Source organism: Emys orbicularis, chromosome 9, assembly GCF_028017835.1.
Source record: "Emys orbicularis isolate rEmyOrb1 chromosome 9, rEmyOrb1.hap1, whole genome shotgun sequence".
Lineage (NCBI taxonomy): Eukaryota > Metazoa > Chordata > Testudines > Emydidae > Emys > Emys orbicularis.
Window position 1 is genome coordinate 89,670,481 of NC_088691.1, and position 16,170 is coordinate 89,686,650.

Sequence of the window (16,170 nt, forward strand, 5' to 3'; positions counted from 1 at the left end):
GCCTTGGGATCCTGGGGATTAAGAGATAGGGGAAATTTTGGTCCCATCAGAGTCAGTGGAGAAACTCCCATTGACTTCAATGGGGCCAAGATTTCAGGGACACTTGGTTATAGGGAGACAAGAGGAAACACTCTGGCATGTAATTAGCAAAACCTGGTGTCTGGGGAGGGCAGTAAACTTGGTGAGCAGTTAGGGAACTGCAGCCCAGGGCTCTGCATGGGCGGAGGGAGAGAGCATTCAGGAGCCACTGGGACAGGGCAGGGTCCGTGTGAGTCCCCTGCAGAGATCACTGCAAGCAGCATTACCTTGTAGCTGGGCTGAGAGCGACTCTTGGTGCTGCTGGTACTTGAGCGCCACCGCCTCGGCTTTCCTCAGCTGGCTCTGTAACTCGTAGTACAGCACGGCCCCGTAGAGGAAGCCGAACGCGACGGTCAGGAGCAAAAAGGTCTGGAAAATCCGCTTCTGTTTTCGGGAGCACATCCCGTTGCCCATAGTCCCTCCTCGGGTCCCGGAGCCCCCCCACCCCAGGCGGTTTAGCAGCAGCTGGAGGAGGAGGAGGAGGCAGCATTGGGCACCAAGGGACAGAGCCGGGAGGAGGGGACCCTGAGCGCTTAGTTCAGCCCCCTCCCACTGCTACTGCCCTGAAACCCGGGAGCTCTCCGCAGCCCGCCCGTCCCGAGCATGCTGCAGCCCGGGGGCTCTCTGCCGCGGGAAGGGGGCTCGGTGGCCGCCGGGGGGTGGATGGGGAAGGATGTCTCTGCTCTAGAGAGCAGCTTCCTGCCCCCCGCCTGCCTTACTCCAGGGCGGGGAGAGGTGGGGGCAGCAGCTCATCTGCTGGGGTGACTGGGCGCGTGCTGGAGGATGGGGGGGGTGTCTTTACACAGCAGCTCCCGTGGTCCCTGCCATCCTATCTGCGGGACTTGAGGGCTGGGGCGGTATGTGCGCTGCAGTGCTCCTGCCCAGGGTACCAGTGTGTCTGTGGGTGCTGGGGTAGGGAGACTCTGTATAGCAGCTCCCCTGCTCTCCTGCTGGGGTTGCTTTGGGAGATGGTCAGAGGGCGAGCGTGTTTCTCTGTCAGCTCCCTCCTCTCCTGCCCGCTCTAAGGGGGGGGGGGGTGGGTGTGCATCAGCTCCCTCCCCTCCTGCCCGCTCTAAGGGGGGGGGGTCTCTGTGCATCAGCTCCCGCCCCTCCTGCCCGCTCTAAGGGGGGGGGGTCTCTGTGCATCAGCTCCCGCCCCTCCTGCCCGCTCTAAGGGGGGGGGGTCTCTGTGCATCAGCTCCCGCCCCTCCTGCCTGCTTTACCGGGGAGGGGGTCTCTGTTAACCAGCTCCCTCCCCTCCTGCTCGCCTTACTCTGCAGCCACCTGAACGGGAAACAAAGGAAACTTCCCTGCCTGCCCTGGCCACCTTCCAGCCCTTAACTTACGTGTCACCTCCGCTCCTCGGCTGCTCGCTGCAGTGGAATCCCCGAAGGAAGTCCCGCTCCGGGCGCTGCCTCATTGGGCCCAGCCTCTGCCCACTCCCCTCCCTTCGGGAGCAGTGTCTGTGCGCATTGGGTGCCCGCTGTGTCCGTCCGGCCCACGGGGCGCTCTCCTTCCCTCTCCCCGCCTTCTCCATTCCTGGATCGCCGCCCCTCGGAAGACAGGACGCTGGAGAGCTGGGAGATCCATGTGCACGCACCAGTGCTATGCGTGTACCTGCCGGCTGCCAGACATGAAGTGTGCGTGTATACACATTCCAGCTCGGGACACAAGCGGAGTGTGTGTGTGTACACTCCTGCTTTGGAAACAGACTCGGTGTGGGTAGCTCTTAGCTGTGGGCACAGGTTGTGTGTGTGTGCCCACACACTTTTCAGCTGCAGGTTTTTATGCTGTACAATCCAACTACGGTGTCAAGTATCAGAGGGGTAGCCGTGTTAGTCTGGATCTGTAAAAAGCAACAGAGAGTCCTGTGGCACCTTTAAGACTAACAGCTGGAGCTTATGCTTTTTACAAATCCAACTACGGACAGGTCTGGGCTGTGTGTGTGCTTTCCAGATGTGCACACCTGTAGTGTGTGCATGTGGCAACAGAGGACAGTTTGTGAAGGTTGGAGTGTTGTACACTCCATCTGCAGAAAGAAATGGTGTTTGTGTACATTCCAACTACATAATGCTCGCACATTCCTGCTGTATCTCTTTTCCAGGTGCTGGGTATGTAGGTTCCAGCTGCATACATAGATGTATTGTGTGTGTGTGTGTGTGTGTGTGTGTGCCAGCTGCATACATGGAGGTGGGTGTAGGTTCCAGCTGCATACACAGATGTATTGTATGTGTGTGTGTAGGTTCCAGCGACATACATGGTTGTATTGTGTGTGTGTCAGTTCCAGCTGCATACATGGAGGTGGGTGTAGGTTCCAGCTACATAAACAGATGTATTGTGTGTGTAGGTTCCAGCTGTTTATACAGATATTTTGTGGGTGTGGGTGTGTGTTCCAGCTGCATAGACAGACGTAGCGTGGGTGTGTGTATGTTCCAGCTGCATAGACAGACATAGCGTGTGTGTTCCAGCGACACACATGGTTGTATTGTGTGTGTCAGTTCCAGCTGTATACATAGATGTGTGTGTAGGTTCCAGCAAACGTGCTGGGTGCCCTATTTGCTTCTGCACAATGTCAAGCTGGAACTTGTGCTGGAGCCCACAGGAATGCGGGCGGAGCGTCAGCACATGTTTACTGGGAAAGTGAAGCCCCAAAGAAGCTGCTGCCCTTAGCCTTTCTGAGACTCCACTCAACCCAAAGACCCATAGTGCTCCTAGAGCAGAATGAAGGTGGTGGGTACAGGGAGCAAAGCAGAGTTGGACAGGGAGCTGAGTAGGAGGAACAGAGCAGATCAGGGAGGGAGCAATGTGGGATGAAGAAGCAGCTTGCTTAATATGATTTTTAAAAAACATTTCTTTTGAATATTTTTATTTTTAAAATTCTCTCATGCTGTAGGAGTCTGTTCTTTTATAGCCTGGAACAGACATAAGCTGGAGTGCTGGATATACTACAATCTAGTGTTTCTCAATGACGGGTCCGTGGACCAGCGCCGGTCTCTGAGCTCTCCCTGACACAGTTTAGAAAGGCAGCAAGCTCGTCCCGGGTATCAAAAAGGTTGATCAACACGGCTATAAACCACAGTTACTGACTAGTCCCAGCTACCCATACAGCTATCCTATTAACATGATGGCTAAGGGGCTGATCTTAAACTCTCTGAGTACCTCAGTAGGGGTGTTGCCTGCCTTACTGGGCTCTCAGCAACTGTTAGGAAGTGCTCAACACTTTGCATGATCGAGCCCTGCACCCAGAGTTTTGGAAATGCTGGTCATCAAGGGCTGGACACCAGGTAGCGGATTACTGTTGAGGTCCTGGGTATCTTTAAATCCCATGGATTTCACAGAGGAGATGTGTGGCGAATGCCCTTTGCAGGAGTGCTTCAGCATCTCACAGGCCCGGGCCCCAATGTCCCCATTAGCTTGAATGGCTGGCTCAGTCCTTTACCCTGAAGTGTACAGCAACGTCACAGTACTGTGCTTTGAAGATTACATAGGAGAATTGGGTTCTTATTCAAGAACTTTTTCCATCTCTTTTGTTTAATGCACCTCCCCTTTCCCAAATGATTTATCTGAAGACTCCTTTTGAACTGACCCTGACATTGTTTTTGGATTCAGATTTCTTTCAGTAGCTTTATATTTGGCCTTTGTTTCTGTTTCTGTTGTTGCACCTTTGAGCCTGATTCTGCCACCCTTACTCACCTTGAGCATTATCTTACTCCAAGAATAGTTACGCTGAAATGGAGGAAGGGTACTGTGACATTATCTGATTGAAATATGACCATGTAGATCACTGTTGCTACCACTGTTACATAATTGCAGCAATTCTTGTACAAAGTATGTCAAATAAGGTGTCTATGGAAATATTATGATTTGCTGTATGTGATTATGCTATTTGTATGCATGTATCATTTTTGTATCTGAAATTATGAATATTAACAGTACCTGTGTTTCAAATGTTTGCTCATGCGGAAACACCAACAAGGTGTTTAGTCAGCACATTGTGAAGGAACTATTCAAGTTGAATGGCCCATCAAAGAACACATAACTCACAATGGAAGATGCCTATCTACACATAATGAATTTTCCTGTGAACATTCTAACTGGAGTATGGGTAATGGATTCTGCTATGACTAAGCGAATCATGCATGGACACGTGACTTGCCCATGTGACTCCAAACACCATCTTATTGCCTGTAATTTTCCACAGTGAGAACAATGAGTTTCCATCACTTGGCAGAAGCTATAAAAGGCGTTGAAAACATCTCAGTTTCGCCTCTTTCCTGCACAAACCTCTGGACTATGTTCTTATACTAATGGGAGCATTCTAACCAAGGGACTGAGGACCTTCTAGTTATTTGGAAGCAACCAGAGACTTAACAAGCCAGCAGTTTATTCCATCACTGCTACAAGCCTGAACCAAGAACTTTGCAATTATTGTACGTATTTGATTCCTTTAGTCAATTTTAACTATCACCTTTCTTTTGGGGGAGGGATAGCTCAGTGGTTTGAGCATGGGCCTGCTAAACCCAGCGTTGCAAGTTCAGTCCTTAAGGGGGCCATTTAGGGAACTGGTGTAAAAATCTGTCTGGGAATTTGTCCTGCTTTGAGCAGGGGGTTGGACTAGATGACCTCCTGAGGTCCCTTCCAACCCTGATATTCTATGATATCTCCTAGAGTGTCTTTTTTATAAATAAACCTTTCGATATTAGTGTAGTGGTTTAATGATGGCCCCTCCCCCTCTGGGTCAGTGGGAGGCCACTCCACCTCACTACATCACAGGGCATTGCTCACAGTTGGGGAATAAGCTGCGTCACTCTTGGCTTGTAGTTCTGGTCGGCAATCTGGGCAGAGTGACAGGCAGTCAGGGTCCCTAGCCTGCAATCAGGGCAGTGAAGGGTCAGTGGCTTGGACCTATACACAGGGGTGAGTGGCAAATAAACAGTTAATAGGCGGAGCCCTTCATCAGGGCAGGGCAGTCCAGAGTCTGGGTCTCAGGCCTGCACTCAGGGCCAAGCAGCAAACCAACAGTTCAGAGCCCAAGCCCTTAGTCAGGGCAGGGCAACAAGTCCTCTGGGCTCAGGCCAAGGTAGAGCACCCACACACAGTCTAGGGCAGGAGTAGAGCACCCACACACAATCTAGAGGAGCTCCGGCAGGGTTGAGCCTAGTGTTCTCACTCGGTGGACTGTAGGTGGATGTAGGCCCTCTGGCCTATGGAGTGGAAGTAATGCCACCCCAGGGATACGGGCCCGCCCAACTCCACTGCATCCCAGCCCAGGGCCCTAACAGTGGCGGAGGGGTCCACCACGGGGTCAGCAGGGATCCTCCCACAACACACTGACCAGTCGCAGGCCAGTTCTCAACTAGATGGTTGTCTAGTTCCCCGGGGCTACTTCCTATCTCCCCCTCGGGGCGTGCCTGGATTTGTAAGGGGTCCTCTGCATCATCTGGATAGAAGGCCAGCGGCAGTCCTGGCAACTCCTCCTCGGCTTGATCAGTGAGTGGCTCCGGCAGCGTCGGCTAGTCGTCAGTGCCGCCAGGATCCGTGGCAGTCTCCCAGTTCAGGAGCAGGCAGGAGGTGTCTGACTCCTTCAGCGGCTGCAGCCCAGCTGAGCTTGCAGACCTGCCTTTTGTACTTCCTATCCCACCCACTGACTTCCAGTGGGCGGGGTGAGCACTGCCTGGCTCTGCCCACCAGGGCTCTGCGAGTGCCCCCTCCCCCTCTGGATCAGTGGGAGGCCACTCTGCTGCACTACAATTAGATACTGAGGATGTGCCCTGAGTATACCCATACTGTAAAGGTCATTGTTTATTACAGAGAGTCTAAGAACTAGGGCTCATTCCTGCAGGCGCTGACCACTTTCAGAGGTGTTGAGTACCCTTGGCTTTTGTTGACTTTGCTTCTAATAGAGGTCAGCACCCTGGACATATCAGGCCCTTAATGAATTTTCATTCAGAGAGTGTGACAGATTTATGTTACGAGTCTGCCTGGGGCTTCAGGTGATCAGGCTGAGGCCGCAGGATTTTTAGGGGAGGAGATGAAGGAGCACACAAAGTGACTAAGTTCAAAGCTTTATTAACCAAATAACAGCGGTGAGTGCTGGGTGCTCCCCACGTCACTCAAGGGAAGGAAGAAAGCGTTAGCGCCCGAGCCCTAACCCACTTTCATACTCACACACGCACAGCCCAAGGCTGGCCAAGGCTGGGTGTAACATAAGAAGAAGAGGGGGTAGGGTAGACGGGAGTTCTGTCCTGTGCACAGGCCGTCTAGGGTCCGCTGTTGATCTCCGACTTGCTTCAGCTCTCGGGAGGGTTTTAAGCCCTGGGTTCTTCCAGGGGCATTTTCGTCCAGGGATCCTCATCTCCTGTGCTCTCTGTACCAGATTGAACCGGCTTTTTGCGACTCCCTTAGGTTCCCCAAAACACACCGGCTTCAGGGTCGCGAGACTGTTGTTCTTCCACTCTGGCCTTCGCAATCTTTCTCGTTTTGCAACCCCCTTCAGGTCTGTCTGGGTCAGCTCTCCTCTCCCACAGGCTTTTGGCTGGCAGCAGGGACCTTGTTTGTGTGCTTTGGCCTTGAGCGGCAGGTTTGTTCCTTGTCTTCGAGCCGAGCTGAATCGTCGAGTTAACCCGTTCCTTTCCCCCTTCCTCCCCCTTCGGCCTCTCGCAACCTGCAAAGGAATCTTTCATTCCACACTTAGACCTTCAACCCTTCCCAAAATCCTTTCCCATGCATATATAACCATTAGCAATATACAACGCTGGTGCTTACCCAGGGAACGCCGGGGGGGGAAGGGGAGGAGTTTTATTGTGACAAGAGCTTTTATGTTTATGCATGTGCAATGTTTCCAAAATCTATTTCTAGCGTTTAAAGAAGCCAAAGAGCTCCAGTGGCACTGATCCTTGACCAGCATCTTTTGAAATTAGAAAACCTCAGAGAACCAAACCCCCTTCCATCTACAACAATTCTGTCTGACTTAGGCCAGCAAGCTCTCTGGGCCCAGGACCCTGTGGGGAGGCAGAGGGAATCAAGCCCAAATCCCTGTGCAAACTTCATCATTTTACAGTGTGGGCATAGGTCTGGCCCGGGTCCCCCAGACTTGGGTCTTAAGAGTCAGCCAATGCTATCCCACAGTCCCATGGGCTGGTGTCCCTTGTCCTTTCTATCCCAAGCCTAGCAAATTGACTCCCAGGAAATGGACGGAGCTCCCTTGGTTCAAGTACCACTGGTTATTGTGTAACTCTTCCATCTTATTCTGACTGCTGAGCTAAAAGCAGAGTAAACATGCTGCATTTGTAATTGCCACCAACAAGAAGAAGTCTTTTGCTAAGCACTCCGCTACCGGGTCTCAGGAGCAGAGTCAAACTTGGGTTAATTGTTGGTACAAGGTGAGCAAAAAGTTCGACTTCAGCTAGAGTTCTAGGAATGGCCACACGTACCTGCCTCTCTTACAAGGAGTTTAACCAGGTGCTGAGTATGGCTCTGAGCACTCAAGCCACAGTGGTTCACAATAGCTTGGTTAGCTGGGATAGCTGCCTTCTGACCCTAGAATCCAGTATGGGACTGGAGGGGAACCAGAAGACTTCCCAAGGTCGCACAGGAAGTCTGTAGTGAAGCAGGGAATTGAATCCAGGTCTTCTAAGTCCTAGGTTAGTGCCTTAACCACTGGATGAACTTCTTCTATTAGTACAGGCTAAACACAACCAGGAAATCTTGGGGAAACCAGAAAGGGGAATTAGAGCATTTGTATATGTTATAATTATAGCACATCTTGCTACTTCAAGTTCACATTCAAATTCCAGTTCAGTTGCAACCAAGCAAAATATATAATGACCAGACCAGTGATAAGTCTGGTAAGCTGACCAGTGTAGTGCTGGATGCTTTAGAGGAAGGTGCAAGAAACCAGCTGGTGCAATAAGCGGGCCCTAGAGGCATTTTGAATATTTAGTAATGCCCTTCGGTCTTACTAATGCCCACCCCACACACACACACACATTGCAGCACCTAATTAATGACATTTTTCAATACATCTTCAACCAATATGTGGTCACATATCTGGATGATATCTTAATCTACTCCAGTGGCCAAGCAAACCATGATGGCCACATCTATGCAGTTCTAAGAAGATTATGCCAGCTTGGGTTGTACACAAAGCTGGGAAAGTGCATATTCAATCAATTGTCCATGAAATTTTGGGGGTTCATCCTAACAGCGGGAGGTCTGCGGATGGATCTTCAGAAGGTGTCCGCAGTTGAGGACTGGGCAGAGCCCTGGGGTATTCAAGACATTCAGAAATTCATAGGGGTTTGCCAACTTCTAGAGGAGATTTATCTTCTATAACCACCATCCTTCATGAATCTGCAAAGTTTCACTGGCCGCCTGAGGCCCGTCAAGCTTTTGAACATCTAAAAGTAGCTTTCACCTCAGCCCCACTGTTAGCCCACCCTGAGCCCAACCAACTTTTTATCCTTGAAACCAATGCCTCTGACGTAGCCATAGGGGCAGTACTGTCCCAAAGAACGGGATCCCATCCAGATGCATACATGTGCTCTTTCTCTTTGAAAACTTACTTCAGCCAAATGCAATTATGAAATATCTGACAAGGAATTACTCGCAATCAAGGCAGGGCTTGAAACATGGCGACATTACCTAGTGGGGGCTAATCACCCCATACTAGTCTTAACAGACCACAAAAACCTAGAATATATACAATCTGCCAAGGTGCTGAATCAGCAGCAGTTACACTGGACCTTGGTCTTTTCAAGGTTCAACTTCATGATCATATACTGCCCAGATGTACTTTCATGAAAGGGAGCGTACTATATGGAAACTGTGAATCCCAAAGAACCACCACCCAACATACTGAAACCACATCATTTCCTTGAATCTGTGTCATTGGTCTTCCTTACTTCACTTTGAGTAGCCCTCCGACAATCCTTTTGTAAAGCTCATAACATCATCTAAGGAAGGCCTCCCTGGCACGGCCCTACACCATTACTCCTGGGCCTACAATCTCTTCTATGTTAATGACCATCTATGTGTCAATGAGAGTCCCTCAGGACTCGAGGTGCAGCACATGCACCATGACACCCCTTGGGTGGGTCACTTTGAACAATCCAAGACTTGGCATGCAGTAGCCCACACCAATTATTGACTCTGGCTTTGAACCCTGGCAGAACTTCTGGCTCCAACTCTGGTTGAACCTTTGGCATGCCTTCTAACTAACTCTGGCTTTGACACCTGGCATAACTGCCTCTGGTTTGACCCTTGGCATGGCTTCTGCCTCTGGCTCTGACCCTTGATGTAACTCGTGACCATGACACCAACTCTACTCTGGGCTTGTACCATTAGGTCAGACTGTCCCCATAGGGCCCTGACTATTCCATAAGCTAATGATGCCTTGTGTATTGAAGTATTTCTGTGTATTGTAAATGTATTTTAGTTTTAAATTCATTTGCCTTTTAATCTCACTGAATGCCTCCCTGTTCTAATGACAGGTTTCAGAGTAGCAGCCGTGTTAGTCTGTATCCTCAAAAATAACAGGAGTACTTGTGGCACCTTAGAGACTAACAAATTTATTAGAGCATAAGCTTTCGTGGGCTACAACCCACTTCTTCGGATGCATGTCAAGGCTGTATCCCCACTTTGAACTTTAGGGTACAAATGTAGGGGCCTGCATGAAAACTGCTAAGCTTATCTACCAGCTTAGCTCTGGTCCGCTGCCACCATCTTAAGAATTCCCTCCCTGGGAAGCCTTGAGAAACCTTTCACCAATTCCCTGGTGAATACAGATCCAAACTGCTTGGATCTTAAACAAGGAGAAATTGACCCTTCCCCCCTCCTTCCTTTCACCAACTCCTGGTGAATACAGATCCAAACCCCCTTTGGATCTTAAAACAAGGAGAAATCAATCAGGTTCTTAAAAAGAAGGCTTTTAATTAAAGCAAAAGGTAAAAATCATCTCTGCAAAATCAGTATGGAAAATAACTTTACAGGGTAATCAAACTTAAAGAGCTCAGAGGAATCCCCTCTGTCTTAGGTTCAAAGTATAGCAAACAAGATAAGCACTCTGGTAAAAGGTACATTTACAAGTTGAGAAAACAAAGTAAATCTAAGACGCCTTGCCTGGCTTTTACTTACAATTTTGAAATAAGAGAGACTTGTTTAGAAAGATGGGGAGAACCTGGATTGATGTCTGGTCCCTCTCAGTCCCAAGAGCGAACAACCCCTTAAACAAAGGACACACACAAAAGCCTTTCCCCCCCCAAGATTTGAAAGTATCTTGTCCCCTCATTGGTCCTCTGGGTCAGGTGTCAGCCAGGTTACCCGAGCTTCTTAACCCTTTACAGGTAAAAGGATTTTGGAGTCTCTGACCAGGAGGGATTTTAGTACTGTACACAGAGAGCTGTTACCCTTCCTTTTATAGTTATGACACGCCCCCCAAATCACAGATAGTGTTGGACGTTTGGTTCCACACTGGCTGTGATTTCTTTCCTGGAGCTCTAGGAGAAAACAGAGTTAATAAGACACACGTACCTTTAGACATACTACTGATTATATAAAAACTAACAATATGTTTCATTCCAAAAACAATTGTTAACCAGTTAACTCTGGGAAACTTTCCCGGGAGAGTGCATCAGCCACTTTGTTAGAAGCTCCCGAAATGTGTTGTATTTCAAAATCAAAATCTTGGAGAGCTAAACTCCACCGAAGAAGTTTTTTGTTATTTCCCTTGGCGGTATGAAGCCACTGTAGCGCAGCATGGTCTGTTTGTAGTTGGAAACGCCGTCCCCAAACATATGGGCGTAGCTTTTCTAGCGCGTACACAATGGCGTAGCATTCCTTTTCGCTGATTGACCAGTGGCTTTCCCTCTCAGACAGTTTCTTGCTGAGAAACACGACAGGATGGAATTCTTGATCTGGTCCTTCCTGCATTAAAACTGCTCCCACGCCTCGCTCGGAAGCATCTGTGGTTACTAGGAACGGTTTGTCAAAGTCTGGGGCCCTTAGCACAGGGTCAGACATGAGTGTTGCCTTAAGCTGGTTAAAGGCCTTTTGACACTTATCAGTCCACTGAACTGTATTTGGCTGTTTCTTTCTGGTTAGGTCTGTCAGCGGGGCGGCGATTTGGCTGTAGTGTGGTACAAATCGCCTATAATATCCGGCCAAGCCTAAGAAGGATTGGACCTGTTTCATTGACTTTGGAACCGGCCACTTTTGGATAGCATCCACTTTGGCCTGTAGGGGATTTATAGTTCCTTGACCCACCTGGTGCCCCAGGTACGTCACTCTGTTTTGGCCTATTTGACACTTTTTAGCCTTAACAGTTAGTCCTGCCTGCCGGATGCGCTCGAAGACTTTTTTCAGGTGCTCCAGGTGTTCTGTCCATGAATCAGAAAAAATGGCCACATCATCGAGGTAGGCAACTGCAGATTCTCCCAATCCTGCTAGGAGACCATCTACAAGTCTTTGGAAGGTGGCGGGTGCATTTCGCAACCCGAAAGGGAGTACATTGAATTCATACACCCCTGCCTGGGTGACGAAGGCTGACCTTTCCTTAGCGGGTTCATCTAGTGGTACTTGCCAGTACCCTTTGGTTAAGTCTAAAGTAGAGATGAATTGGGCATGTCCCAATTTTTCCAATAGCTCATCTGTGCGTGGCATTGGATAGTTGTCAGGACGAGTTACAGCATTTAGCTTACGGTAGTCCACGCAAAAGCGTATTTCCCCATCTGGTTTGGGAACTAGAACCACTGGAGATGCCCATGCACTGGTAGAGGGGCGGATTATACCCATCTGTAGCATGTCCTGGATCTCCCTTTGTATAGCCGCTTGGGCATGAGGTGACTCCCGGTAGGGTGGGGTTCTAATTGGGTGAGCATTACCTGTGTCAATGGAGTGGTATGCCCGTTCGGTCCGTCCTGGAGTGGCTGAGAAAATCGGTGCAAAGCTTGTGCACAGCTCCTTTATCTGCTGTCGCTGCAGACGTCCCAGAGTCGTGGAGAGGTTTACCTCTTCCACGCCACCATTCCTTTTTCCTTCATAGTAGACACCTGCAGGCCACTCCGCGTCATCAGTTTCCTGGGCTGTAAACTGGCAAACGTTTAATTCTCTAGAATAAAAGGGCTTAAGAGAATTAACATGGTATACCTTAGGCTTTATGTTGGAGGTGGGGGAGGCTATGAGATAGTTAACAGCTCCTAGACGCTCCTGGACCGTGAATGGTCCTTCCCACGACGCTTCCATTTTATGGGCCTGGAGCGCCTTTAAGACCATGACTTGGTCTCCTACTTTGAAGGACCGTTCTCTGGAATGTTTATCATACCAGGCCTTTTGCTCTTCCTGAGCATCCTTTAGGTTTTCTTTAGCAAGGGCTAAAGAGTGTCGGAGGGTGTTTTGTAGGTTGCTTACAAAGTCTAGAATGTTAGTTCCTGGAGAAGGCGTAAACCCCTCCCATTGCTGCTTCACCAACTGTAATGGCCCCTTAACCTCGCGGCCATACACAAGTTCAAATGGTGAAAATCCTAAACTGGGATGTGGTACAGCCCTGTAGGCAAAAAGCAACTGCTGCAACACTAGGTCCCAATCATTGGAGTGTTCTAATATTATAAGAAAAGGGACACTTACTTACTTTCACTATACCACCCATTTTGCATATTTTTATCACATCGTGTCTTGATCTTTCTCTCGTATCTGCTGGCCTAGGACAAGAGTTACAGTTTGTGAGAACTTATTTTAAGTGAACCACAGTTTAGTTTGAATACACCCATGGAGAATATTTAAGCTTAGTTTTATGTTGACTTGTTAACAGACTTTTAGAATTTGCGATTTGATGCTATGACATTTTGCAAAAATATTTATTTAAAAGAAAAAATGTTACTTTATTCTTCTAACTGAAATGCTGTAATACTTTCCTGTACTAAGTTAATAATTTTGCTTATTGTTACTCCACTAAGAGAGGTACTTCTCTGCCGACTGAATTCAATAGAAACCACCATTAGATTAAATATATTAACATTTATTTGTCTCACTCAGTTGAGTGTATAGTACTGTGCACCAATACAAAATATAAACAATGGCACACGGCAGTAGGGTGGTCTGTCCCCTTCAAGGGGCAATGGGGCACAGGGCCAGACAACCCTTCCATGAAGTGGGCGATTTAAGGAAACAGTTGTGCAAGGGATTAGCAGACCAGCTGGAAATGGGGGGCAGGTGTTTATCAGGAGGCTGAACATGATAAAACTCAGCTGTCAGTTGACTGAGGGAATGGGGGACAGAGAGCCTGGAGAAGAGAACTGCAGGGGAGTACTGAGTCAGGAAAGAGGCTCTGTGGGATGGGAACAAGAATGGAGACTGGTGGGCTAGGGAAGCCTGCCTGAATCACAGCCCAGCCCCAAGAAGAAGGGCTGTTGGGCCCCTGATCAAAGGGGAATGGGGCCCAGGGACCTGGACAGGCAGAGATGTGTGGGACAGCTTCAGCAGAGAGGCCATGTGCTGCAGTGGGATTCACACAGCTCCCTGTCTTAGAGGGAGTTGGTGGGGAACAGGGGACCCAAAGCCTTGGAACAAGGGTGAATTGGAAGCTCCAAGAGGGAAGGGTTTGAGTTTGAAGGACCAAAAGTGATTGTATTCTGTAAGAACCCAAGAGGGGAATATTGCTTTAAGTACTCTGGGCTGTGAATGAGTTATTGAAGAAACCAGGAAGGAACTGAAGACAGGGTGCCTTCAGTGCCTTAGGGGGTGTGCTTTGAGACTACACAATGTGACGCACCCTGTTTGTTTACTCTTTTTTTTTTTTTTAACTATCGCTATTATTCTTCCATGAACAGTGATTCTCCTGTGGTTTCACTCACTCTTTTAATGTCAGTTTTTCTAAGCTCGATTCCCCAATTATTTTGTAGCTAGGGATAAAACATCTTATTAACATAATTAGTGAGATACAGCCAGGGCTGGCCCTAAGCCAAATGGCACCCAAGGTGAGGTGCGTCTTCAGCGCCCCCCACTTTATTTGTTAAATTTTTAATACCATATTTTTTATTGCATTTGTAGCCCATTTTATTATTTTGATGCATGATTTGCATGCATGATTTATCTTTGTCATATAAAATGATAAATTTGCATGCTAGAATCTGTAAATCTGTATTTATTCATGCCACATATAAGCAAATAAAAAAATTCATTTCCTCTAAGCTTATAGAAACTTTTTAATTTTAAGAGTAACTGAAATGTATTAACATCAAGAAATTGAACTGTGCACCAACATTGGGTGGACCAGTATTAAATAGTATTACAGTAGGTGAGAACCTTAGAATGTTAACCCTAGTCCTTTAGTTCAAAAGGTCACTTTTCTTCCCTTTGCCCTAGTGAACTGAAGCACAGGGTCAGAGAGATCCAAAGACTGGCCAATGGTATTTTCAAGTGATGAAATAGCAAATGATGTCAGTCTCTCATGAGCCATCATCAATCTAAGATATGTTTTACTGAGCCTGAACTTCGAAAAGCTGCGCTCACCACTTGCAACTATGACTGGCAACATGAGCAGAATCCTCAAAGCTATCCACACATTAGGAACACTGTCCTTCAGCTCTGCATCATGAATGAATTGGAGAACTTGGAGTGGAGAGTACTTCCTGTGTGGCAAAATGTGACAGATGTTGTCCAATTCAACATAAGGTCTTTATCATTGACATCTGAACATTCCCCATGTGTCAGCATCTGGTGAAGGTCCGTACAATTGTTCAAGAGTGTTTTCCTGTCTGCTGGCAGCTTACTAAGGTCATACCAAAACCCCAGGTATTTTCATGGTGCTTCATTTGTCTGAACCTTTCTTTGATGGACATTTGAGCAGTGTCAATGAGCGAGCAAAAAAACCTCCCTCTTGAATTTTTCTTCCGAGCTTCACCTCATCTCTGCCTTTGTAACCAAACTGTCTCTTCTTCCAATGTATACAAATTTCCTTGAAGACAGGCTCAACTCCTAAGTTTTCCATCATTTCTTTGGTAGCAGTGATGGCATGTTCAAATCCAGTGTCTCTGTAGGCCACAATGAAATCAAGGCAGTAGCAGTCACAATGTCCATCAACTGAGTTTGTAATGCCTTGCTTACAACATTTACTTGGAACAGGCTATCATGCCAAACCACAATTGAGACCAGAAATTTAAAGTCAGTGATCTGATTTGCCATGCTTTGTGCCTCGTGTTGGATTCTGGCTTCGACTTTACTCGCCCAGTTCCATCCGGGTGTCATAAACCTCAGTTACTTGGTACCTCACTGGCCTTATGCTGTCAATGCAGCTCTCCCAGCAAGTGTCACTTAGCAGCTTCATAGTCAGATTTGTAACATTGTCCGTGAGGATCTTCCACCTGATAGCTGATGCTGAAAACTGGATTTATACCCTTTGCAGGACTCTGAAGAGAGATACTGAATCTAAAGAAGATGATGCTGCATCTGACACAACCAGGTTGAGGGAATAGCAGCCACAAGGCATGAAGAAACCTTTTGGATTCAGCACAAGGATCCTTGCCTGGATGCCACTGTTTCTTCCTTTGATGTTTGCGCCATTGTCGTAGTCTTGGCTATTATTCTCATTCTTGACATTCATTAACTGTTCTGTTAGGCTTTTTCCACTGGAGTTGTTCACAGACCAGAAACAGGTAAAGGTTTGAGGAAAATGTAGTTCTCAGAAAGTCTGGAAGTTTCCACAAGATTCTACAAAGGTCCAGAACATTCTAGGAGGTTAGTGAAAAATGAATCCACATACAGAATACCTGAAACATTTTACTTCAAACATTCTATTTTCCCTTTTTGTTGCTAACAACAAAAGCAACACCCTGAGCCCAGCACCACCCAAGCCTGGCACCCCAGGTGGTCACCTGGGTTGCCTACCCCTAAATCCTGCCCAGCTCTTGTATTTTGGAGCAAATTCAGCTGATAGAGCATTGGTGCTCAGGTTCTGATCTGTAAGTTGCTTGTGCTATGCCTTTGAGAATGAGGATTTCTCTCTTGAAGGTTAGTTCATTAAACTCAATTCTGACTTTTTTGGAGCTTTTGGGTGACTTTTGCAAATCCTTACGCATGGCAGTAAGGACTGCTCACATC

At 47.9% G+C, this 16,170-nt stretch overlaps 1 protein-coding gene across 1 annotated transcript in view; it reads right to left on the minus strand.

Moving 5' to 3' along the window:
• The window catches only part of GOLIM4 (golgi integral membrane protein 4), a 68,131-nt gene extending 67,617 nt beyond the window's left edge, over positions 1-514 (minus strand). Inside the window, exon 1 of the mRNA XM_065411198.1 lies at positions 306-514. Within this exon, the coding sequence (XP_065267270.1) occupies positions 306-492 (187 nt within the window). The 5' untranslated portion in view covers positions 493-514. The remainder of the gene's footprint in view (positions 1-305) is intronic.
• Positions 515-16,170: the final 15,656 nt, after the last annotated feature.